At 43.3% G+C, this 25,846-nt stretch overlaps 1 protein-coding gene across 1 annotated transcript in view; it reads right to left on the bottom strand.

The window, feature by feature from the left end:
* Positions 1 to 25,559, bottom strand: part of LOC113161262 (mitogen-activated protein kinase kinase kinase kinase 3-like) — a 31,923-nt gene extending 6,364 nt beyond the window's left edge. The window contains 26 exon segments of the mRNA XM_026358750.1: positions 814 to 872; positions 2,720 to 2,825; positions 3,103 to 3,163; positions 5,207 to 5,286; positions 6,180 to 6,264; positions 6,378 to 6,419; positions 7,672 to 7,751; positions 8,258 to 8,399; positions 8,496 to 8,550; positions 8,640 to 8,768; positions 10,465 to 10,523; positions 10,956 to 11,018; positions 11,133 to 11,191; positions 11,273 to 11,342; positions 13,207 to 13,326; positions 13,813 to 13,894; positions 14,894 to 14,956; positions 15,786 to 15,917; positions 16,213 to 16,285; positions 17,103 to 17,145; positions 17,351 to 17,398; positions 17,476 to 17,531; positions 18,604 to 18,668; positions 18,797 to 18,887; positions 20,264 to 20,321; positions 25,346 to 25,559. Of these exon segments, the coding sequence (XP_026214535.1) occupies positions 814 to 872; positions 2,720 to 2,825; positions 3,103 to 3,163; positions 5,207 to 5,286; positions 6,180 to 6,264; positions 6,378 to 6,419; positions 7,672 to 7,751; positions 8,258 to 8,399; positions 8,496 to 8,550; positions 8,640 to 8,768; positions 10,465 to 10,523; positions 10,956 to 11,018; positions 11,133 to 11,191; positions 11,273 to 11,342; positions 13,207 to 13,326; positions 13,813 to 13,894; positions 14,894 to 14,956; positions 15,786 to 15,917; positions 16,213 to 16,285; positions 17,103 to 17,145; positions 17,351 to 17,398; positions 17,476 to 17,531; positions 18,604 to 18,668; positions 18,797 to 18,887; positions 20,264 to 20,321; positions 25,346 to 25,441 (2,017 nt within the window). The 5' untranslated portion in view covers positions 25,442 to 25,559.
* Between the last annotated feature and the right edge of the window lie 287 nt (positions 25,560 to 25,846).

The raw sequence follows: 25,846 nt of genomic DNA, 5'->3' as shown, positions 1-25,846 counted from the left end.
TGTTCTTTTCTCTCTCCTCTTTCCACTCACCCTAACCGGTCCAGGCAGATGGCCGCCTAACCTGAGCCTGGTTCTGCTGGAGGTTTCTTCCTCTAAAGCAGTGCTTCTCAAATAGTGGGGTGGTGCGATGCTGGGGGGGGGGGGGGGGGGGGGAAACATGCTTTTTGGCCATACTTGAATAACATCTAGCACACTAGATGGCGGTGGCGCTCTCATTGTCCGAGTGTGCATAGAGAGTATTAGCTCTATGGTGTTATTGCACCGAGTATGCGCACATACTGCACAGAACGGGAGTTTTGAAGTGCAGTGAACAAACCCTCAAGAGACACCATGAAAAAATATTTAACAGGGATGAAAAGAAAGAGAGAGGTAATGAGAGAAACGAAAGTCACCTGAAAGCTAAGACGAGGAAATATGACGAAGGTTATGTAGCGCTTGGCTTAACAACGGTGGGAGATGAGGAAAGACCGGTAGGTTTACTGTGTCGGGGGGGGGTTTATTCATTCTTCCTGGGGGGGGAGTAACAGAAAATAATTGAGAAACACTGCTCTAAAGGGAGTTTTACCTCTCCACTGTCTCCTGGTGCTGCTCAGGGAGGTTGTTGGGTTTTCTATCTAACTACAGTTATATTCTGTAAACCCTAAACAGCGTAAAGTGGCTTGAAATGACCGATAAAATTGAATTGAAATTGAATTAATGTGTTATAGATTACGTCTGTAAAAACCCAGATGAGACAGCTTAAGTCCGAAGACAAGTGATAATGGAGCGTACACTCGGTTCATGGTGTCTAATGTGAAACTTGCGAAAACTCACCCACACAGCTTTTCAGGCAGCCTTTGGTGTCTGGAATCTTACTGGAGATGGAAAACTTCCTGGAAAACACACAGAAGACAGAGAGCGTTTTTACTGTGAGAGAAGCATGAGACTGAATCTGAGTAGCGGAGCAGGTTTGTTTATTGGACTTAATCGAGTTTTAAGACCGGTGTGAAAATCTGATTTTAAGAAAATTTCTACGAAAACTGAGAAATTTCAAATTGTTTTATATTATTAGATTTTATTTACTGATGTATTAATGTACTAGTCACTTCATTGCTGCAGAGAGATGTTTACTACTATAAACTGTAATCATTTCAGTATTGTTTATATTTAGTAAATAAATACAGGTGTCAGATAAATGTAGGTGAATAACTTAATACCACAAGTACAGAACCTTAGGAAATATACTTTACTATTTTCCGGAATTGCGTACACATAGTACAGTGGCAAGAAATTGTGAACCTTTCGGAATTTCATGGTTTTCTGCATTAATTTGTCATAAAATGTGAGTCATAACAATACAAAAACACAGTCTGCTTAAAATAATAGTACACAAACATTATATGTTGTCATGTTTTTATTAAACATAACATGTAAACATTCACAGTGCAGGGTGAAAAAAGTATCTGAACCCCTAGCCTAATGACTTCTCCAAGAGCTAATTGGAGCCAGGAGTGAGCCAACCTTGAGTCCAATCAGTGTGATGATATTGGATGTGTTGCTGAAAACTGTCCTGCCCTTTAAAAACACAAACCAGACTTGGGTTTACTGTTTTCAAGAAGCACTGCCTGATGTGAACCATGCCTCACAGAAAAGAGCTCTCAGAAGACCTATGATCAAGAATTGTTGACTTGCATGAAGCTGGAAAGGGTTACAAAAGTATCTCCAAAAGCCTTGATGTTCATGTGTCCACGGTAAGACAGATTGTGTACAAATGGAGAAAGTTCAGCACTGTTGCTACTCTCCCTAGGCGTGGTCGTCCTGTAAAGATGACTGCAAGAGCACAGCGCAGAATGCTGAATGAGGTAAAGAAGAATCCTAGAGTGTCAGCTAAAGACTTACAGAAATCTCTGGCACATGCTAACATTTTTGTTGACACATCTACAATAAGGAAAACATTAAACAAGAATGGAGTACAGGGGAGGACACCACGGAGAAAGACATTGCTGTCCAAAAAACGATATATCGCAGCACGTTTGAAGTTTGTAAAAGAGCACCTGGATGTTCCACAGCACTACTTAAATATTCTGTGGACAGATGAAACCAACATTGACCAATCACCATCCAAACACACAACACTATGTGTGGAGAAAAAAAGGCACAGCACACCAACATCAAAACCTCATCTCCACTGTAAAACATGGCAGAGGGAGCATCACGGTTTGGGGCTGCTTTGCTGCCTTAGGGCCTGGACGGATTGTTGTCATTGACAGAAAAATGAATTCCAGAGTTTATCAAGACATTTTGCAGGAAAAAGGAAGACCATCTGTCCGACAACTGAAGCTCCACAGAGGATGGGCGATGCAAGAGGACAATGATCCAAAGAATACAAGTAATTCAACAGAAGAATAGCTTCAACAGAACAAAATACGCCTTCTGGTCAACCAGTTATTAAGTCCAAAGATTCACATACTTTTTTCACCCTGCACTGTGAATGTTTACATGTTATGGTCAATAAAAACACGAAAACATATAATGTTTGTGTACTGTTATTTTAAGCAGACTGTGTTTTTCTATGTTGTGACTCACATGAAGATCAGAGCACATTTTATGACAAATTACTGCAGAAAACCAAGAAATTCCAAAAGGTTTGGAAGGTTTTTCTTGCAACTCTATATGTTTTTAAGCCTGTTCTACATGGACCTGCAGCAGGGCATAAAGTGAGTTTTTGGGCGGAACTGACCGGGGTAGGATGCGCTCGGGCAGACGATGAGTCGACAGCTTCTGTTTCTGTCGAGCGTAATCGAACAGTCCCGTCAGACTGTGGCAGTAGAGCTGAGAGGCTTTACCTGCAGACAAGAATCAGGTCAGCAGTCAGAACAGTAACTGGTGCTGAAATGAAGATGTCAGATCCAGTTTATAATTCTGTGATCATTCAGTTTCAGGAGGCTATAGCTGCACTGATGCCTACTGACTCGTTCTCTGTCTTAGTCAGAATGTGAGTTTGAAAGACAACATTTACTGATGGAATAGAAAAGAACGTGACGGAACAGCAACCGTTAAACACCTCAAATCCCTTCAGGTGTGAACCCAAAGAGACATTACAGCGGCGACACAGAGACTGACCTGAGATGGAGATCAGAATGTTGTTCATCACGTAAACCCAGGTACACCTGCGGGGAAACAGCTGCGCACACACACACACAAATGTCAGAGGAAAAATCCAGAACCAGTCAGGGTGCTTGTACATATCTTATAGACACACCGGATCTTTCAGTCACGCCTCCCATGGGAGGTATAAAGTATCCTCGGAGGGGTGAACCAAAGGTTACACTGTAACCCTATTGTTATCTATCGCAAGGGACTCTTCAAGACACCCCACGAGGAGACCGTGCAACCAACACCAAGTGACAAAGGAACTTTATACAAATGTACAGATATCAAAGCCCACAGCCACCCCAGCCCCACAAAATGCAGAGGCTAAGGGCGATAAGGCAGAAGGCCGCCCAATGAATGTCGCCAGATGCAAAGAAACCGCAGGGGCCTGAGGTGCCCTCCCAGAGGCAGGAGACGCTGCACCAATTAGGGAGACTGATCTGTAAGATGCCAGAACAGCCTGAGGAGGAAGGGGTCAAGAAAAGCCCCATGCGGGCCCCCTGTGTGCGCCACCATGCCCAGCACACGGTCGCCCAGTTTAGGAGCCTGAGCTTCGACAGGTGCTGTCCCAAGCAGCCAGGTGTGAAACACACAACGAGCTGTTCCAAGTGCCTGAGCTTGGGGGTACGCCAGCACCTTGGGGAGAAAGGCCGTATGGAGGATGACACCGGAACCATCGTAGAGGAACCTCAAGACATCCGCTGCCGAAGCAGCAAGGGGATCCATGTCCCAGGTCGCACACCACCCCGCAAAAGCGTGCCAGTAATAAGTGAAGGCCGTCCTGGTGGACTGTGCTTGTGCTGCTTGCACAGTCTGCACCACAGACAACGGCAGCCCTAAGGCCAGGAGCCGGTCCTGCACAAGGGCTCTGGGGCTCAGCCCGCTGAACCTCAACCTGAAACACAATTATGATTTAAGACAGAACAGCCTCAACAGGGCTCTGACACTGCATCCCCCCTTGGAGAGACACTAGGGGAAACCGGGGGTGGCATGTGTGGCACTCTCCATAATGTCGTCAGAAGTGTTTTAATACTAGCTAGCGACAAGACGACACTCAACGAGCTGCCACCAACCCAAGCCTGATTCAAAACCCACAATTAACGCTATTCAGTGATGACAGTACACCCATGAGAGAAGCACAGAGGAGAGAGAGGTGAATAATGCACCCAACAGCACTGAAATTTTTTTTCACGCGTAAAGACCGATATGGCTGTAGCTGTCTGATGGTCAGAGTGTGATTAACAGTGTGTTTTAGGGAGAAGACTGGTTAGTGTAGTGGTAACATCACCGCCTCCCATGTGGGAGACAGGGGTTCAAATCCCAGCTGTGGCCTACCTCCAGTAGGGGTCATCAGGCAAGACCTCCTCACGCTGCCCTGCCTACCATTGTACCTTGTACTGACTTGTAAGTCGCTTTGGATAAAAGCGTCTGCTAAATGACTAAAATGTAAGTGTAAAATGTAAAATGTAAGACTGAGCTAGCCAGGCACTGCAGATGCTCCTGCAGGTCTGATTGCAATCGGACACTGTGGATCCTTGCCCGAAGTGGTGATCCGTACAGACAGACCCTACACAGAGGGCAGTTCTTACCGCTGACTCATACCCGGACCCGCGGAAGAACGGCTAGAGTACACCATTAGCTAGCTACCCACACAGACTGGAGACCTGACTAGGGAGGCTGCCGACAACGCTCAAAACCCACTCCAACACGTACACACACAACACCAGACGTTCTTTGCTTTTCTCTTTGGTTTCTAGAACGACTGTTTGCACCCTGACATGGTGGAGATCAAACAATCACTGAGTTCACATCTCCGAGGGTAATTTATACCTCCAGAGGGAGGCGTGACCGGAAGTGTGTCTCCCGTATCCGGGAGGTTATTTTCCCGTGGAGAATAAAGAGATAGTCTTGAACGATAGAGAAAAGCTACTATGGATAAAAGGCATCTCCAAGTTTCTGTATCTGCCCCCTGGTGGTTTCTGGTTTTAAATGAACTCAAGCAGAAGCTCTGAGACTCAACCCGGACATGTCCTGGTACTCTGTCTCTGAGCCTGGAACTGGAGCCAGGTCTCACCTGTTCCATGCAGTTCTCGTGTAGCTCGTTCAGGTTCAAGGTGTAGATCCCCTCCTCGGCTCCAAACACCAGATACTGATCTGAAAACACAGACATGAGATGAACTCAGAACATCAGTTCTCCGTGCAGCCCTAGAGACAGGAAGCAATGAGTTTGTGACTGTTTCACTTTAATTATTAAACACCCACACTGCTTAGTGGCTGCTACTGAAGTAGGATGATATTCTTCTGCTGTTCACTTTGTTCCAGGACAACACTTAAATTTTCAAAATAAAACACTGGATCTTCTCTCGACTGTGAGATTTCTGCAACACCGTGTTTATGGTGTGGAAAGCCTTTATTTTCAGTCCCTAATTACTAAGCATTTAGCAGGCAGGTAATGATTGTGTAACAAAAAGTAATTTATTGTAAAGTATTGTCCTAATTTCTCAGTAGTACATCATTGAACTTGGGCTGTTACCAATATGGATACTAACTACAATTATAACTTCACCTGAGGTTTGAACTAACTGCCTACTTTGCCAGGATGTACACAGTCATATATGATTTATTACCAACTTAAACTGCTCCACATTACAAGTTACTTATTCAACGTGATGGGTAATAGTGAAGGTTTTCTTAGTATTTCAACTGTAGTTTCTGTATGTACCAGCTATTACTTATTGTAATTACTTTTTACATGATGTAAAGAGTAATTTCAATAATATATATAGGTATATAGGTTTCCTTATATTTACCAGGTCAATGCTTATTAGTTAGGAGACTGTTAAAAAAAAGTTCCCTATGCTCCTAGTTTGTAGTATTTGTACTGCTCCGTAAAACAGCTGCTGTGGGAATAAAATAAAGAAATACTTCATTCAAATCTGAATAAATGAAGTAAAACAAATGTAGAGAGGAAAAAAAGAACAAAGTCAGAGGAATCAGTAATGACACATGTGTCTGTGGGTCAGAGGTCAGGGGTCAGGTGAAGGTACCTCTGGTGAGGGGGTTGATCCAGGAGGCAGCCGAGTGAATCTTGAGAGGACAGCCATTAAAAACTTTGGAGAAACAAGCTCCCATCTGAGACAGAAACCCAAACACAGGAGGGTGAAGAAGGTTCAGATCAGCTGCATTTTATTAGCGTCACTGAAGCAAACATCTGGATCCCAAGTACGAGTGTGGAAAGGACTTACGTGGACTTTGGGAGTCGGGGGGAGCCCATTGCTCACTGGTTTCTGAAAAACAGCAACATCAGCAAAAGGAGCCACAACTATCGAATCCGCCCAGAAATGTTCATGTACAAATAAAATGTGAATAGTATAATTATAACTTTTGCCAGAGTTCAGGAAAAATCTGCAGCTAAAAAAAGCTAAAAATACACATCTCAGATCTGAAACGTGCTACATTTAGATAGAAAATACTTTTACTTTGTCAGGGCTGCATCTTAATTGATTGTTGAGAAAAGGATGTTTATGGTTCAGACATTCTCAACATCACACCAGGAAATTGCCTGCTGTTCTTTTCTCTCATCTCTTTCTACTCACCCCAACCGGTCGAGGCAGATGGCCGCCCACTATGAGCCTGGTTCTGCTGGAGGTTTCTTCCTCTAAAGGGAGTTTTTCCTCTCCACTGCTGCCTAAAGCTTGCTCAAATGGGATTGTTGGGTTTTCTATATCATTTTTGTATAATTATTCTCTGTAAGGTCTTAAAACTTACACTGTAAAGTGCCTTAAGATAACTTCTGTTGTGAATTGGCGCTATACAAATAAAACTGAATTGAACTGAATTGAAAATTGTATTTTGAGAGTTTGTACTTTGTCCCTGTTCCTGCTTCTATGTTTTCTAGTTTATCTTTGCACCAGTTCCTCATTTCTGTTTAAGGAGAACGAGTTTAAACCAGTCTTGAAGGATCATTTTTTATTAAGTAAAAACTCCCCGTTAACAATGTTGCAGGCCTCTGACTGTTATATAGCGATATACTGCGTACCTGTTCTATGTACTTTTACTGTGTACTGTGTATTTACAGGCTGTGTTCTGAACACACACACACACACACACACACACACACACACACACACACACACACTTTACTGGTTCACAACCTCGTACACATCATCATTATTACTGTTCGTCTCTTCTGCATCTATAATGTTCTCCTTTTATTTTCTTGTAGGCATTTTATTTATATACTGAGACGTTTGCTGCTGAAGCACCTGAACCCCCCTTTGTCATTTATTGCAGTTAAACTGAAGCCTGAAACCAGGTCCAGCATGAGCAGCTCTAATGGTCACTGCCGGTATTTAATCAACAGAAACTGAAATGATTCAGTTCATTCAGTAACATTCACTGTTGTACTTGGTTTCTGTTCATTTTTCAGCAAAATCCATCTAATTCTGTGAAGAACAGGTTTAGTCCCAGTTCTTGAGAATCAAGATTGGAACCTCAAGTTAAGATCCTTATATCTGCAGAATAGTTAGTTTGTCTTACAGGAGCATCTGCCTTGTCTTTTCTGCCATGGACAGCAGGAGACGCTGCAGGCTGACTGTCAGAGGAGGACGAGCTGTTCCCTACAAAGAGACAGTGAAGGACGTGAGTAGACCTGCGATAAACCAGAAAGAAGCAGCTGTACCAAAAGTCTGAAAAACAATCTGAGACTCTGAGGATTCAGAAACAGAAGTTTAGAGTGAAGAGTAAATGTTTCGGAAAAGTGTTAAAGCTCAGATCTCCGGAGTCTGATCCAGTGAAGCAGGTGACTCAGAATCTGGATCATTTCTTTCTTGGACACACATCAGGGCTGAAGGTTTTAAAGGTGACAGAGAAGGACTCTTTGTTTGTAGTTTAGTTTGTAGAAACTAAATCATCCAAAACAGGATCAGACATGACCGGTTGATCAAAACCTCAATGTTCTGAACAGCTTCAACACTGGGCCCAATCAGACCAGTTCAGACCACCAGAATAGGACTTTCTGGATCTTTTAGATCCTGATGGATCTCTTTAATAAAATGCACGTCAAGATCTGAAGAGACATGTTACACTTCTAACCAGACACATCAGGTTTCTAAAGACAGCTCACCCAGGCTGCTTAGTTTGTGTGGGGGCAGTTTGGGAGGTGGAGGTCTAGGGGGAAAGTGGAGGACAGAATGTGCTGGGCTTTCTGACAGAGGACAACACTTTATTGTACCCTGGTCCTCGTCTTCAGAATGCAGTGGTCCATCCTGGTGGGGGTAAAGATATGAGAGGTTAGTTCTGTCTGATACAAATGAGCCGGATACAGAGGGATGGACTGATCCAGGACAGGTAAGGGCATTTACCTGAAGGGGAGGAGCTTTATGATGATGGTCTGGCCGCAGTGTTGAGTCTTTTATTCTGAAAGACACACAGAGGCTTCCTGTAAAGTATCCACCCTAAACTGGATTGAACTGTAAAGAACACCTGTGCAGGTGTGTCACACTCACTGCATTTCACTGTCATTGTCATGGTGACCTGCAGCATCAGAGATTCTTGATTGGTCATCTTCACCACCTGCTTCCACACAGCCATCATCCTCACCCGCTGCATCATCAGCTAGGTGAATCTCATGAGCTCTGGAAGGTAAAAATGTCTCACCTGAGAATAAAGGAGTACTCATTTCTATTCACCTGACTAAAACTGAAAATAAAATACTGTCACGGGGCACTCTGTCAGCAGGGCCTATTGAAACACATAGAAGACAACAGAAGCACTGTTCAATCTGCAGTTTTGCATATTCCACTTTCATCTTTGTGTTCTTCATTCAACAGTGAAGTGAATAACTGTCACTCAAAAAGCAACCAATGGAGCGATGAGACAGAGATTTTTCCCGACATTGATCTTCAGAGTTTCTTTGGAAGTGGCTGTTGTCTCCTTGTCTACTATGCACATATTTAATCTGGGGATGATTTTCCTCTTACTGTCACACCCAGGGGGGATGGCTACACTCCTGTTTAAACCTCTGGACCAATTGATGTGATCTTGAGGTTTTTAACACTTTGTCAGAATGTTTGTCTACACTTTTCTTTCTGATGCTCCTAATATGACTAAAATCCAGTTATAAGAATCTTTAGTAGGAGCACCATCATTTTTGTCCAGACCATTTTAAGTAGTTGTTTTACTTAAAATATTCTGTTAAATCCAGAATCAAAGAAATGGTTTTCTTACATTTTGTTCTTATAACTTTTGTCTTTTTAAAGTCCTGTTTGAAGAAGACAGCCACATCTGGACTGGACTGTGCTGGACTCTCCAGAATCAACTCAAATTAGTTTAAATCTAGTCTAAACGGCAGCAGGTGAAAAATCCTGAAAAACTGTCTTGGGTAACGTCCACATTCACCATCAGTTCTTGTGGTTTGTAAAGACAACACATGGAAAAGGACAATGTGGAGAATTTGTTCTGGCTAGTTCCATGTCTGAACAAATCTGTGGTCATAGCGGAGTTAACAACACGTCTCCCTGAGAGCTCGAGTTGAGAGTTCAGGTTTAAAATGTGTTGGCTCAATAAAAGCTCGGTGATGGATTCACAGGTGGAGTTTTTTGCATTAGGTGTTCTGCTGCATCAGCACAGTTTGTTTCTAACACCTGCTGTTTACCTGTCGGACGAGCCTGTGCCTTTCATATTTATCAATTAAACACAACTGTCCATTAAGTGGTTCGACTGAAAATGCTGGAGAGCTTAAATAAAGTTCAGTGTGTGAGGTGTACCACGGTCAGAGGTCAGTTAGACACTCTAACTGACCTCTCCACTAGTAGAAGAAGAGAAGATGCTGGTGACCCGAGCTCATGACAATCGGTGGAAATGTCAGCCGTCCATTTAAAACCACCCAGCTCTGGATTTTCTTCACCGTTAGCAAATATTCCAAAGTGCTCAGATGCAGCTTCTTTAAATTTTTATCAGGTGCTCTGTTCAACCCCCCCACCTCCCAGCCCCGGCTCCTCCACCCCCCTCTGAGAAGCATGATGAATTATTCAGACAGAGCTGAGGTCGACACTCTAACACTGATGGAGGACAGACAAACACTGCAGCTCACCGCACACTGCGTCTATTTAATCAAAAACAGAAATGACTGAACTGTGTGATATGAAGCTCAGAACTGCAGGGATGAGTGCAGGACGTCCCCGTGACCCCTAAACCAGTTAGTATCTGTCCTCAGACTCATTGACCCATTAAACAGAGAAACAGTGTTGTTACTGTATTATCAGCCCATAGCCCCCCAACCCTCCCACCCTCCTTCCCATGTATCGATGTGATGTGTATGGAGGGATTCACCTGGTTCCACTGAGGATGGAGCCTGATTCTGCAGCATCTTCATCCCCCACCTGCAGCTCCTGAAAAAGACACCTTAGCTGATTTCTACTGCAGTAGAAACAGTAGAGTCCCGTTTTATTGAGCACTTATGTGTAAAGTTGATCTGGATCCCAGGATTCAAGATGTTTTGTTCTCTTCTAGAACTGCACAGCTTCTACTATTGAAAGTAAATCTGATGTGTGATCAGACTAAAATACACTGAACACACAATAACTGGACAGGAGACACAAACTGGTTCTCTGAACTCTTACACACCTGTGAATTGTTGATTGGACTAATCCACAGACTACTACCACCATTAATGGAGGAGCAGGAAGTGACATCATCCAGGTGAAAAGAGAAAACATTTATGTAGCAAAGAAGAGACAGTTAAGTCTGTGTCAGACGGGTTGGTTACGGTCAGTTAGCTGCAGGAACTGGTATGAGGACAAATTTGTATTAATGGTAAATACCAGGTGGGATTTTGCAGTGTAGTACAACTCCTCTTCACAGTCCAGGAAACGATCTGAGTCCAGCTGTACAGAAACAAATCTTTCTTGTTTGTGTTTTATTAATATTATTATTATTATTATATTGATATTTAGATTATTCAAATTTTTTACATTCTGAATTTTTTTTAATGTTTGTACCTCTTCATGATAAGCTTCGGTCTCCTTCCTCAGAGGAGGGCCAAACTTCATCTGATCGACTGAAAGGAAAACATGCAAGAAGCACAACATCATCATCATCATCCTTATCCTCTTCATCATCATCAGACAGGTCAACTCACAGGTGATCTCAGACAGTGTTTTTCCTTCTCTCATGTTTCCAGATGGGATCCTCTGGGGGACCGAGATGACCTGAAGACAGACAGACAGACAGAGCCGGTACTCCGGTAATCCAGTCCACACACTCCCCCCAGATTTGTTTACACAGTCTCTTTCATAGGTACTGGAATGACACAGCTTGTGCTCAGTTTGATCATATTTCTGTTTATACTGGGGGGGGGGGGGGGGGTAAATGGTCCGCACTTATATAGCGCTTTTCTACCTAGCAGGCACTCAAAGCGCTTTACACTGCATCTCATTCACCCATTCACACGCACAAGCACACACACATTCACACACCGATGGCAGAGCTGCTATTCAGCTGACCTGACTAGGGGTTCAGTCTTGCCCAAGGACACTTTGGCATGTGGCAGCCGGGAATCGAACCACCAATCCTATGATTGGCAGTCAACTGCTCTACCTATTGAGCCACAGCCACCCTTTAAGGGGGGGGGGTGTCTAAGTAGAGCCGCATCAGGTCCTGTTGCTGGTCACACATTATTCCTCTGATCTGCTAAGAGTATTTACACATAAAGACACAGAAATGCAAAGAAGACTACTGAGAGCCAGTAAACTATTTTTCTGTTTACTGTTGTGCAGAGCTGATTTATTCAGCAGCATCCTTTTCCTCTAAGGACTTGATGTGAAGCCGCAGACAGACATAAACTGACAGCTGAGGGTCGGCAGCAGGTCGAGGTCAATTGCACCAACTGACCTGGGACCGCTACTTGTTTTTAACATTTCTTCTTCTTTATTCCAACAGAAAACCAAACTGCAGCTGTTAGTTTCTGAATCTGAAAAACCGACTTTCGTCAGTGTTTCATCAGAGCATTTGAAATGAAAGGGTGACTCGTGGCTGCTCACAAACACTTATTACACAGAATCATGTGTCACTGAAGGATAGTTTCAGAAGCAGATGTTACGTTACGTCTTTTCTCAATGTGAGCTGTAACTTTAGCAGGAAATATGGACACAAGCACAGTATGAACACTGTTCTCTTTAGGAAACAAACCTCAAAACAAACAAGTTTGATTCAAATTAAAGAAACATTGTACGTAAAAGCACCAAAGCTATAAGAGCACTTGTTCACTTCACACTGTTTTGATGCTAAACATCAGAAGCAGATTATCTTTCACTCATAAACGAACTGACTACTCAGTTACCTGGCAGCAAGTGAAGCTGAAGACAAAACAAAACACAGAGTGACTCAGCAGAGCAATGCAGAAGCTGACTGTGGGACATGGTACAACTGGAAGACATGATTACGAACAGCAGCAACGTAACAGAGAATGTTAACGAGAGTGAACAAGATGTAACACACTGTAAATATGACGGAGAATTATCAAACATATAGAAATGTGTTGAAGAAGATTCTCAGTCGTCCATGTGAAGTCATCTGGAAGTTGAGTCATGATAACTGGACTTCCTTCTTGTCTGGTTGAAACATTTCTCTACTCATCAAGTAGCTTCTTCAGTCTGAAGATAGTTGGTTAGAGACAAATTTATCCTTAGGGCTTAGTTTCACTTCACCCCTGGACTGAATAGACTTGTTAGGTGAAACAATGGAAGGGGAGGATGTGAAGGATGTAATAGTCACACCTCTGCCAACCCCTAGTTGGTCGGAGCGCAGTGAGCAAAAGGGATTGTAGACCTGGATGAGGAAGTGGGCCTGTGCTGTTTAGTTGACTACTCTGTAGGTAAGGGTCAGGGCTTTGTACCTGATGCAGCCATTCCACGACCTACACACCTCTGCACGTTCAGCTTTCTTCACTCTTAACTTAAACCTGCTGAAAACAGAACTCTTCCGAATCCTTCTCTGCACTTAAAAAGAGATGTACCTGGGGGACCTCTTTACACCCAGATCTGAACACCTCAGTCCTGCAGACCCTGCCTTTACCTCTGTATCAGCCTCATCATCTTCAATGTGGTCCTGGAAGGACGTCTGATCCGGGTTACTAACTTTATCCAGCAGCTCGATGACCAGAGTCCGACTGAGAGGCTGAGAGATAAATGGGAGCTGGGAGGGAAAAACAAATCAGGAGTCAGGTAGAAACATTCAGTCAGTTTGAATCTGAACCTAAGACCCACAGGTTTGACCCTGTATGAATGTTTTTACAAACATGAGCCTGAAATGCTGAACTCAACATGACTCAGCAAACCTGGAGACACAAGGTAAATGGTCTGCATATAGCGCTTTTCTACCTAACTGGTACTCAAAGCGCTTTACACTGCGTCTCATTCACCCATTCACACACCTGACTCACCGGGGGCAACTAGGGGTTCAGTGTCTTGCCCAAGGACACTTTGGCATGTGACGTGGCAGCCGGGAATCGAACCACCAATCCTGCGATTGGCAGTCAACTGCTCTACCTATTGAGCCACAGCCACCCCAAGGTTTCCACCAGGCGGTTCACAGTCATATATATGAGCTGAAATGATGACATGTGTGTGTGCTTTGAGTCATCATCATCATCATCATCGTCAACATCATCAGCTTCTTCACCTGCAGCAGTTTCTCTGCAGTAGGTCGTTTCCTGGGGTTCTTGGTCAGAGTGATTTTAACAAACTGATGGAAGTTTCCAGTCCTGCAAAGACAAAGGCAGAAAAATTAAACACTGATGATCTCAGTTTGTCTTTTTAAACACATTAGTGAAGACATGTAACCTCTATAACCTGTAAGTATGACAGACAAAACCCATATGATAGGAGAGGAACCGCACTCTAATGTTCTCACTATTGAGTGAAATGCACATGCATCACAGAAGGTCCACGGCAATAAGAGCATGGATCTTCAGGGTTTTTAGAGAGCATCAATAGTGATTTACCGTTCAGCTGGTGATACTTTACTGTTCTAATATTGATTACATGTACTGCTACCATAATGCTTTCTTCTTTCATCAGCGTTTTCCAATTCAATTCAGTTCAATTCATTTCATTTCATTTGTATAAAGGTTTAAGACCCTACAAATATAACTGTATACAGAATTATATAGAAAACCCAACAACCCAACTGAGCAGCACCAGGAGACAGTGGAGAGGAAAAACTCCCTTTAGAGGAAGAAACCTCCAGCAGAACCAGACTCAGGGTGGGCGGCCATCTGCCCCGACCGGTTGGAGTGAGTGGAAAGAAGAGAGAGAAAAGAACAGCAGGCAACAAAAAACAACAACAACAAGAAGCAGCAAAAACACTGGACAGGTTGGTAGAACCAGTAACTGCACTACAGATAAAGAGATAAACAGCTCCAAGGAGGAGGATACCTGCAGTTTTCCAGTCACAGTAAAGATTCACTGGCCTAGTGCTTTACTGCTGCAGCAGTGATGTACAGTTACAGTTTTACTGCACTGGGAGGTGAAGTTCCAGTCCGTGTAAAATCCCCATCACTTTGCTGCCCACGTCACTGCTCTGCTATGTTTAGCACCAGCTGACATTCAAAGAGAATTTTCTATCTCTTTATTAGCATTAACAGCACCTGGTTGGGTGATGTTAATAATTCAGCAGCTGCTTGATTGGACGCATAAATATTACATCACTATCTCTATGCCGAGATAGATACTAACGGACAGACAGACAGATGGATACTCACCACTTTAGCTTGTCTTTCAGTTTGGGAGGCTGAAAGTTGCTTTTGGTCATCAGCAGCAGAGCTCTGAGAGACAGAAAAATTAATAATCACCTTAACAAGTTGGAGTTGGTTAAGATGTGTGATCTGATCCGACTCCACCCTAAAGCTCGTTAGTGAAGTCCTCCTTTCTGCAATCAGCTGTTACCCTGATTATATGCAGTACACATGCAGAATATTATCACTCTGTTCACGTGGAGCTCTGGATGATACTGCAGTGGGTTTCTCTAAAGTTACATGTTCACTGCTCCTCCTTTAATCCACATTTGTCTTTGTGAACTTTTTCCTTTGAGCTGCACACACACAGTTTGGGTGTGTCTGTGTCTGTTGGGGTCAGTAATGTCATGCCAATTTGTTTGGTGTCCAAGTGTAAACAAAATCAACCAATGTTTAGTATATTAGTCGGTTAGAGCTGGAAATGCTGTATGATAAATGATCTGATTTTTTGTTAGTGTACAGTCCCACAGTAGCACCAGAACTAGCACCAGCAATGTTTGTGTCAGGCTACAAAGGCTGAGCTACAGTAACTGGAAATGATTCATGTTCTAAATGTATCTAGCAGAGACTGGAGGATTCTCTGTTCTGGACTCACTCATCTTTCACAAATTAGGAGAAAGTATTTTTGCAGTAAAGTCACATTAGAGCTGAGGAAGTACTTAGATCCTTAAATTGGAAAACTACCAATAGTACCAATGTAAAAATACTTCCATACAGTCATTCCTGTGTGTACAGAGACATTATCCACATTTTGTAGTAAAAGTTCTTTTTCTTTACTGTTGTAGTTGCTGAAAGTTGAACTAGTCTCTAGTTAAACCTAAGCTCGTAAACCTTCTGCTCCTTATTTACACTAATGCACCTCATAGGATGAAGGTCAAACATGGGCGGCTGGAGCTCTGCCAGTTCCATGGCAGTAATGCCAACTGCCCAGATGTCGCACAGCTGGTTGTAGCCGCCCTTCTTCTCCACCGCTGCCACCTCAGGAGCCATCCTGAAACAACACACCTGAGCTTAGTCAGCCAATTACAGAGCTTGAAACCCTATCAACCCAAAATCATTTAAAAAAGAGATGGAACGCGTCATCTTGTGTCTCGTCATGGTGAAGCTATCACAAATTCACCAAACAACACAGCAAAGGAGGTGGAGGTAGAAAGAGAGAGGTGACCAGGTGAGTACGTGTGTGAGTGGAGGCCAAGAGATGACCAGAGAAAAACAAAATATGACAGAAGCTGATCCCAGTGTTACCATGGAAACGACTGACAGGAGGAGGAAGACGAAGGTCGTACCAATACGGAGTGCCGATGAAGGATTTCCTCTTAGCGATGGTCATGGTGATCTGAGCTGACACACCGAAATCCGCTGCCAACACACAAACGGAGGTCAGAGGTCAAATCTGTCACCTCATGGTCAGGTGGTGTAAACCCTTCTCTGCTGTCAGCTTGAGAAACTGATTAATCAGAGGAGCAGTGAGCAGGAGGACAGATTACTGTTGTGGACAGATTAAGGTGAAGGACAGATAACTATTGCAGACAGATTAAGGTGGGGGATAGATTACTATTATGGACAGATTAAAGTGAAGGACAGATTAAGGTGGGGGACAGATTACTATTGTAGACCGACTAAGGTGAAGGACAGATTACTCTTGTAGACAGATTAAAGTGAAGGACAGATTAAGGTGGAGGACAGATTACTGTTGTGGACAGATTAAGGTGAAGGACAGATTACTCTTGTAGACAGATTAAGGTGAAGGACAGATTACTCTTGTAGACAGATTAAGGTGAAGGACAGATTAAGGTGGAGGACAGATTACTGTTGTGGACAGATTAAGGTGGAGGACAGATTACTATTGTAGACAGATTAAGGTGAAGGGCAGATTACTCTTGTAGACAGATTAAGGTGAAGGACAGATTACTCTTGTAGACAGATTAAGGTGAAGGACAGATTAAGGTGGAGGACAGATTACTGTTGTGGACAGATTAAAGTGGAGGACAGATTACTGTTGTGGACAGATTAAGGTGGAGGACAGATTACTGTTAGAGCCACTGCTTTCAAGCGTCATTTATTTAACTTTATTTATCAGTTACAGTTATACTGTAGGTAAAGAAGCTGAATCTTTGTTCTGTGTTTCGCTGCTGATACTTGACTTCACCTGTGTTTGATCCGACAGGTGACTTACCCAGTTTGACGTATCCGTTCTCAGTCAGCAGGATGTTGGCTCCCTGTGGACACGGCAAACACTCGGGTCAGTTAATGCTAATATTTAAATTACACAGTTTCAGCTCCCAGAACATTACTTTTAGGTACTTTTTAACAACAGAAGATAAAAGTTCACGTTCCCAGTTTCCCAAAACTGGTCAAATGAAATAAAAGTGAATATGCAGGTGCTGACATCGTCCCACTGTCGTCCCCGAGGCTGCGGCTCACCTTGATGTCTCTGTGCATCTTCCCTTTACTGTGCAGGTAGAACAGACCCTGCAAGACACACGGCACAGTATACTATCTTCAGATTGGACAGAGATGCTTAGTCAGGCAATATGATTGGTTGTTACCTGCAGAGTTTCCCGCAGGACGTAGGCGATCTGTGATTCAGTCAGGGGACCAGTTACTGAAGGACGAAACAACAGATTCAGTCCCAGACTGGAAAGGATGATGTCATCTTTTATCTAGTATTTAAGTTGTTTAACAAATATTTCCCATGAGCCCACAGCACATGATCCTGTGAAGAGTGTGCAGATACTTCAAAGTAACCACAGGAATCCAGATCTGCCAGCGGTTGCAGAAACAGATCTAGGACCACGTGTGGAACTGGACAAGACCAGATCTCATGTGAAGAAACCTGATTTCCTTAGTTGAAACACAGACTAAACATCAAGGGTTGTGGTGTGTTCAGGGACTGCAGGAAAGAAAGTGTTGTCTAACGTCCAGTGTTAGTGGACGGACGAGTGTGTCTGACTTTACCAGGCTTTTGTTCCTGTTGTTCCTGTTGGCAAGTTGTTCCTGCCTAAGAGTCAAACTGTAGCTCCACATGTTTAAAGCAGTTTAAATCATTATCTGTCTGCAGGGGGTGGCCTACGCTTGCCCTCCTCCTCCCTCTGTGCTCGGTGTGCCACTGCTCCCGCCTTCAAGGTTTAATGAGTGTGAACAGCCGACAGGCCTCATTAATGAGAACCTGACAAACGGAAGCTGAACAAACTGAGGCTTTAACGAAACAACGCCTTAACGAGCGGGAAGATAAAGGCAGTGTGGCCGTCGTCACGGCAACAGGGACAGCTGAGGATGGACAAAGATGTTAAAGATTTAAAGACAGATGCCTTGTTACTGAGCTCAAATGTTCAAAGCTGCAGCAAGTTTGTTTCTGATGAGTTCTTTAAGAATCAGAGACGCTTTAAACGTCACACAGCGTCTCAAGCTTTAGTCCAAAGCCTGTGACTGACGGCAACTTCTGGTCTTCACTGACATATACTGAATTATACTGTGCAAGGTTCAAACAACTTAACTAATAGGCTGGTTCTGGTCCTGGTTCTAGACAGTCTCAGAACTGATCAAAAAGAAAAGCTCTTCCTGTTCTGATTAACTGAAGTAATAATCAGTATATTGATGGATGATTAAAACTGTTGTCAGCTGCAATGCTAACAAACAGCAAGGATGGAAACTGCCAAAATAAAAGCATGTCTTACTGTGGTAGATGTCCTGTAGTGATCCTCCTCCACAGAACTCCATACAGATCCACAATGTCTCCCTGCTATACACAGACACACAGACACAGACACACACACACACACACACACACACACACACACACACACAGCATCAGTGAGTCTAATCTGATCTGTCCTGTGGTCCTGGTGCTGTTGTCATGGTAAGAGTTACCGGAGGTAGCTTCCATAGTAAGCCACAATGTTGGAGTGTTTACAGTCCTTCATCATCAGGATCTCCTGCTGCACCACGGCAAAGTCCTCCCCTACACACACACACACACACGTTAAGTTTGCATTGAGAGCAAAGTTTCATTCACTTTATCACATATCTCACATAGGCGTAGTGTCCATTTCTGACGATGCACCAAATCATCACAGGCCGTGTGAGGGCACATGTTAGATAAGTGACCACATAGTTGAAATTGTAATAACAGTGAAAATTGTGATTTGTGATGCTGGGTTGTTGAAAATACAACTTGGTTTCGTTAGCCAGGACTGGTTCTGATAGCAGGTTTTAGATTAGATCTGGTTCCAAGTCATTAAGCTCAGCAGCTATAGCTGGACAATTCCTAAACTGTCTCAGCAGGAGCATAAGACAAACACGTGAGCTGCCCTACAGCACTGAGCATCAGAATTCAGAAACTTGAGTGGACCTCTTCTCAGTGTTAAAGTTTGTACCATGTGCAGCTGGATCTAGTTTACAGAGAACAGACAGAGAACTTCTGAAGCAGTCACTTCCACTTATATTGCAGAAAAAAAAACAGTTTCTTTCTACTTTCGAAACTAATTTCTTTCTTCATTCATTTGTCATTTTGTGGAGAAGTCAGTGAGAGAGGAGCTGCTGAACTGGTCTGACTCCAGCTCCACACAGTCTTAACTCAGGAGCTGTGGTAAAGAACAGGTACTGACCACAGCTGCTCACACATCTAAAAAAACTGATGACAGGACATCACGCTGATCACACTTTCCTCTATTTATTATAGCCTCAGAAATGTGACGTGGTTATTTATCAGGCTTTGACGACTGCAACAAATCTGATCTGTTTGGCAGGTATGCTCTCAACTTCCTCTACCTGTTTAGTGTTCATTGTGTCAGAACTCACAGAGAAAAGAGGGGGAACAAACAGTCTTTGTCATTAAAACTGATCAGAATGAATATGGAGGATTTATGTAACTGGTCTCATTAAAATGCAAGTGGTGCTGCGAGCAGAGGTCTGCTATGCTGCTCAGACTTCATCAGCTCAACATTTCTTCACTGTGGATGAACTGGCTTTCGTCTTACAAACCACAGTAGTCTGAGGAAAAACTGGAAACCAGTGTGGGCCAGATAAACAGGATGTTTTTAAAAAGCTGACCTGTGACTGTGACTCTGACTTCCTGTGTCAATCCTTTTTTTCATTTTAACTGTTCACACTGACATCTTTGTTTTATTCACTGTTTTCTTCTTAACTGACCAATAAAATTAGGGTCTTTTTTTTCCTGCAAGACAGAGATGGATGCTGAGTCAGCACTAAGACTACTTCACCTCCAGTCCACTTTAAAACACAAATACAGTCAGTGGAGGAGTATAAAGGTGTAGTGAAGTGATGCAGTGAAAGGTTTATGAATGATGATGTTGATGTTGCTGGTTTCATTCATACCAGGCTCCAGTTTGACGACCTTGATGGCAGCCAGTTCTCCGGTGCTGATACTCCTTGCCTGGTAGAGAGAAGCATTTCGTTATCACAGGGATCTGTTTTCATGCGTATGTTTAAGCTTTAACATTGATCATTTATTGCTTTCTCAGATCAGCAGCTTCTACAAACGTCACTTCTGTTTACAAACATCATGTCGCTTTATAAACATCACATCACGTAGATTTACAAACGTCACTTTACAAACTTCACATTACGTTGATTTACAAACGTCACGTCACTTTACAAACGTCACACACGTTTACAAACATTACGCCCATTTACAAACATCACACACGTTTACAAACATCACGTCACTTTACAAACTTCACATCACGTCCATTCACAAACATCACGTCACTTTACAAACGTCACACACATTTACAAACATCACATCTATTTACAAACGTCATCTCTGATTGTTAGTGAAGACTTGAAACATTATTTATCAGCATTAATGTTTCTCTAATCCTGAACGCAACAGACTAAATGCTCATGTTAGTCTTTGTGTGTCCGTGTCTGTTGTGGGGGTGGGGGGTGGGGGGTGACAGTGATGGTGTCTTTTGGGATCTGAGGACCCGATGAAGGACAGGCTGCCACTAATCGATCTTCCTCCGCCCTGACCTCCATCATCTTGCAGTTTCAGCACTTCATCACAGTGATGATATTCACACTGCTGCAGCAGCTCTGACTGAGTGTTAATTAAAACACAGCTCATGAAAATCACACCCCCCTACCCCTATCCAGCATCCCCCTGAACCCTCGGCTCCACACCCTCCTCCTCAAACCCCTTCAACCCTGCGGAAGGTGACGCTGCAGCATGTGTCCTGTGGGTCGATACAAGCTGATGAAGCTTCAGGACAACAATCAATAACCTCTGATGGGAGAGTGAGGTGGGGGCGGGGGGCTGATGCTAACAATGCTAATGACACAGAGCAAAGGATCGTGGGAACCAGCTCAACCAGGTATCGACTGGTGTGAGGACTCTATTCAGTTTATTTATATGGCACCGAATGACAACAAAAATCACTTCAAAGCACTTTACAGTTTAAAGTTAAGGTGGTAAGGTAGGTAAAGACCTCACAGAATATACCAGAATAAAACAGCTACAGCTATAAACAGTGGATAGAAAAGTCTTCCTTCCTCTGGGGTGAGTGGAAAGAGGAGAGAGATAAGAACAGTAGGCAACAAAAAAACACAAGAAGCAGTGTAGTGGTTAGAGTTTATATAGATCACATATTGCACATTTTACTGGTCACATATATTGTAGACAGCATATGTATCACACTCACATAGAAAGTAGTTATGCACACTCAGATAAACACAATTATACAAATTTCAACTGTTTGTACTTAGGTCTGTGTATTTAATGTGTTTCTAGAGCAGTAATCAGTGTATTTGTCTGGATCAGTGTACAATTAATCAGCGCTCAACTTGGGTCACGGTAACCTGGCTGATATACAAGAAGAGTTGGGTTGACCAATCAAGATAAATAAAAAGGGGATAGGAACCACCAGACTTGGCTATCAATAACTCAGAAGCTATTATTGAGACTATATGGTTTTAGACTCAGATATGATCTGACAAGGAGCCAGGAGAAGTCAAAAATAAGAGAAAAACAGGATGGGATTATAAAGAAGGTTACAAAAGTGGAAGTCAGAAGTTAGAGAGAGGCAGAGGGCAAGAGAACTTGAGACACATACACATGAAAGAGGTGTCTTTTCACTATGTCTGTATAATTTGTAATCTTATAACAAATGGTTATTTGAACTGTACTTATTTGTATATGTAAGTATTTGTCTGTGGTATAATCTGTACTAGAATGTACAGAATCTGGAGTCATGCAAATAGGTAGGACCTGGTTGATTTTAAGGGCACAACATTGTGCGCTTGTTCCCCATTCCAGATACACACAGTTGATCAACTGAGGTGGAGAAGTTTGTTATCTTAAACAAAAGAAATTGTGTGTGGGATGCTGCTGCAGGATGTCAGTAAAACCATTAGACAAACTCTAATATAGAAAAGTAAAATTCTGATTCTAAATTGGTTGTCCTCCAAGTATTTGTGTAGGGGAAACCCGGCAGGCAGAGTATAAATAATTAGTAAGACTAACACTGCTTTGAATAACTAACTACTACTAATAACTGTGTTGTCTCTGTGGCATGGCCTAATTAGCGCAGCCAACTGGCGCTAAAGTATGGGATAACATTTAACTAAATTTTTTAAGAAGAGATTTTAAGAAGGGTGCAAAGATATGTACTGAGGTGGGTCATACAGATAGGATTCAACTCAAATGAGAAACTGAACTCGGACTGGACGCGGCTAAACTTTTTTTTGTGTGTTGAGTAAATTGAGCTTGAGAAGAGAGTGTGTGTGTTTCTGTAGTGTAGCCTCTAAATTAAATGATGCTCACCTAATAAGTGACCAATAACTAACCTGTGTAGGTTAGAAAGTTAAACTGCGGTGAGAGGTGGTGATAGCTGGAAACCCCACCACAGAGCTCTGTATGTAGTGATACTGTTATTTACTTGCTTTGAGGTTCTCATGGTCTTGGGGAGGGTAACTTGTGAGTTTGAGTGCTTTGTTTGTGTGAATGTGCAGAATTTGTGGCAGAAATTGTGGTTATATTATATTGGCTGTCATTGTCTTTCCCTCTCTGTGATCGGTTCTTGGGCTAGATGTATAGCAAAAAGTTGGTAGGACCAGTAACTGGACTCTGGAGACATACAGCTCCGAGGAGGATACCTGCAGAGGAGAACAGAGAGAGGGAGACAGGGAGGAGGAAAATCAACTACAGGAGAGAGAAGACACAAAGTTAATGACATGCAATGGTGGAATTTGAATGGATAGAGGAGAAAGGAGAGAGGAGAGGAGCTCAGTGTATCAGTAGAGGTCCCCCTGCAGACTAACCTATAGCAGCAGAACTAAGAGCTGGTTCAGAGTCACCTGATCCATCTCTAACTATAAGATTTATAAAAAAAGGAAAGTTTTAAGTCTAGTCTTAAATGTGGAGAGGGTGTCTGCCTCTCGAACCTGAACTGGGAGGTGGTTCCACAGGAGAGGGGCTTGGTAGCTAAAGGCTCTGCCTCCCATTCTACATTTGGAAACTCTAGGAACCACAAGTAAACCTGCAGCCTGAGAACGGAGAGTTCTGCTTGGAAAATATGGAACTATAAGGTCTTTAAGATAAGATGGAGCCTGATTATTAAGAGATTTATAAGTGAGGAGAAGAATTTTAAATTCAATTCTGGATTTTACAGGGAGCCAATGGAGAGAAGCTAACGTAGGAGAAATATGATCTCTCTTACTAATTCCAGACAGAACTCTGGCTGCAGCATTTTGGATTAACTGGAGGCTTTTTAAGGAGTTATTGGGACAAACTTTTAATAAGGAATTACAATAGTCCAGTCTGGAAGTAACAAATGCATGGACTAGCTTTTCAGGATCACTTTGGGACAGGATGCTGCTAATTTTAGAAATAGGGAGATAATTTTAGAAGAAGGCAGATATAATCAGCTACCTAGAGCCTTTGAGCAGGGCACTGAACGAAACCTCAAGTTAGACTGACCTGTACCCTTCCAGTGCATCATACATATTTACATATCTTACACTGCAGATTGAACATGCTGTTCTCTTCTCTCTCTTCTTTCCACTCCCCCTGAACTGGTCGAGGCAGGTGGCCGCCCACCCTGAACCTGGTTCTGCTGGAGGTTTCTTCTTCTAAAGGGAGTTTTGGATTATTGGGTTTTCTATATAATTCTGTGAAACTTATTGTTGCTGCTTTCAAACATGCACTGGAATTCTGAACTTCCAGGGGGGAAACTAAATCTAGAAGTTGAATCAGCTGGACTTCCTTGTTGTTGGAGGAAGAACAACAAGGAAGTCCAGTTGTCATGAGTCAACTTCCAGATACCTTCACCTGGAATGAGAATCTTCTTCTACGTTTTCATGAATTGTTTATAAGTTTACTGGAACTGATCCAGTTCTGCAGTAAAATGTGGTGACAAAGCTTCTCGATATTAATGTGTCTGTGTGAGAAAGACCATCATTAGTTTACCAGGCTGTAAAAGTCCACTGGGTCTCCAGGGATCTGGGTCGAACTACATGTGAAACCTTCACTCATTCTAATAACAGGAATACTGATGCTAGTAATGATGGCACACTGCACCCAATCAGAGAAGAGAGTTTAGGTGGGAGACTTGGAGGGGGTGGAGGTGAGGAGGGTGTGTGTGTGTGTGTGTGTGTGTGTGTGTGTGTGTGTGGGGGGGGGGGGGGGTCGTATTACAGGAAGCAGCAGAACTCTGCAGGGTCACTGCTGCTGAATTATTGATCGACCTGACCCTGAGAGTCACCTGAGATTTCCCATGAGGCCTGTGCCCAGGTTGCCACGGAAACACCACAAACCTCATCTGATTAACACAGAGTCAGCTGATCAAGGACGGGTCCAGTTCTTTATAGTCACCTTCACCTGGAACATCTTGACCCCCATACCCTGCTCCAGACCCTACTCCAAACCCTGACCCCAACACCCTGCTCCAGATCCTGTTCCAGACCCCCACACCCTACTCCAGACTATTTTCCAGACCCCCAGACCCCCAGATCCCCAGACCCTGCTCCTGATTCCCACACCCTGCTCCAGACCCTGACCCCCACACCCTGCTCCAAACCCTGCTCCAGACCCCCACACCCTGTTCCAGACCCTGCTCCTGATTCCCACACACTGCTTCAGACCCTGCTCCAGACCCTGATCCCTCACTCTGCGGATCCAGACCCTGACCTTAAGCTGTGGTGGTGAGGACCTTCAACAGCTCTTTTTCACTCTAAACTCGGTGTTGATTTTGTTTGCATTACGTCACTGACGTGTAGAGAAACGTTCTTATTGGAGTAAAGGTTCATGTCAACAGGCAAACTTTACTGTCTGATCAGTTATTGATGAGTTATCAGTCACGTCCACACACACACACACACATCTGTGCCTGAGTCTGATAAGATAAACACACCTGACGCAGTCTCTCCGAGCTAATTGACGCTAAGCTAACTGTGACGTACCTTGTAGACGTCACCGTACGTCCCGTTTCCCACGCGCTGGATCAGCTGGTAGTCCTCCTGCGGGTTCCTGCGGGACATATCCGCACAGTAGCTCATCTTCCTGCCGTTCAGCCCGACCGGATCCGGATGCTAGGACGCAGCAAAGAACCGTTCCGACCCGTACCAATAGACTAGACCCACTCTCTCAACACTGCTTTAACATGGCCTCTTCCGCCAGCACAACGCATGCGCATTGTCACACACGGTGGCCGGTGAAGTTGCGTTTAGGGACCGCGGCAGAAAAAACAAGCAAATCAGGAAACAAACAGTAACATAAATGTTTAATATTCAGATTCCGCCTGCGAGTATTATACAACAATAAATAAAAAATACAGAAAACAAACCTTCTCTATACAAATACATAAAAAATGATATTATATTATTATTATATTTTATCAGAGGGAGTTTTTTTTCCAATTCAATTTAATTTATTTTTATTTGTATAGTGCTAAATCCCAACAG

The sequence above is a fragment of the Anabas testudineus genome, chromosome 1, assembly GCF_900324465.2.
Source record: "Anabas testudineus chromosome 1, fAnaTes1.2, whole genome shotgun sequence".
Lineage (NCBI taxonomy): Eukaryota > Metazoa > Chordata > Actinopteri > Anabantiformes > Anabantidae > Anabas > Anabas testudineus.
Note: the sequence above shows the minus strand (reverse complement) of the source record. Positions and strands in the feature narration are given on the sequence as shown.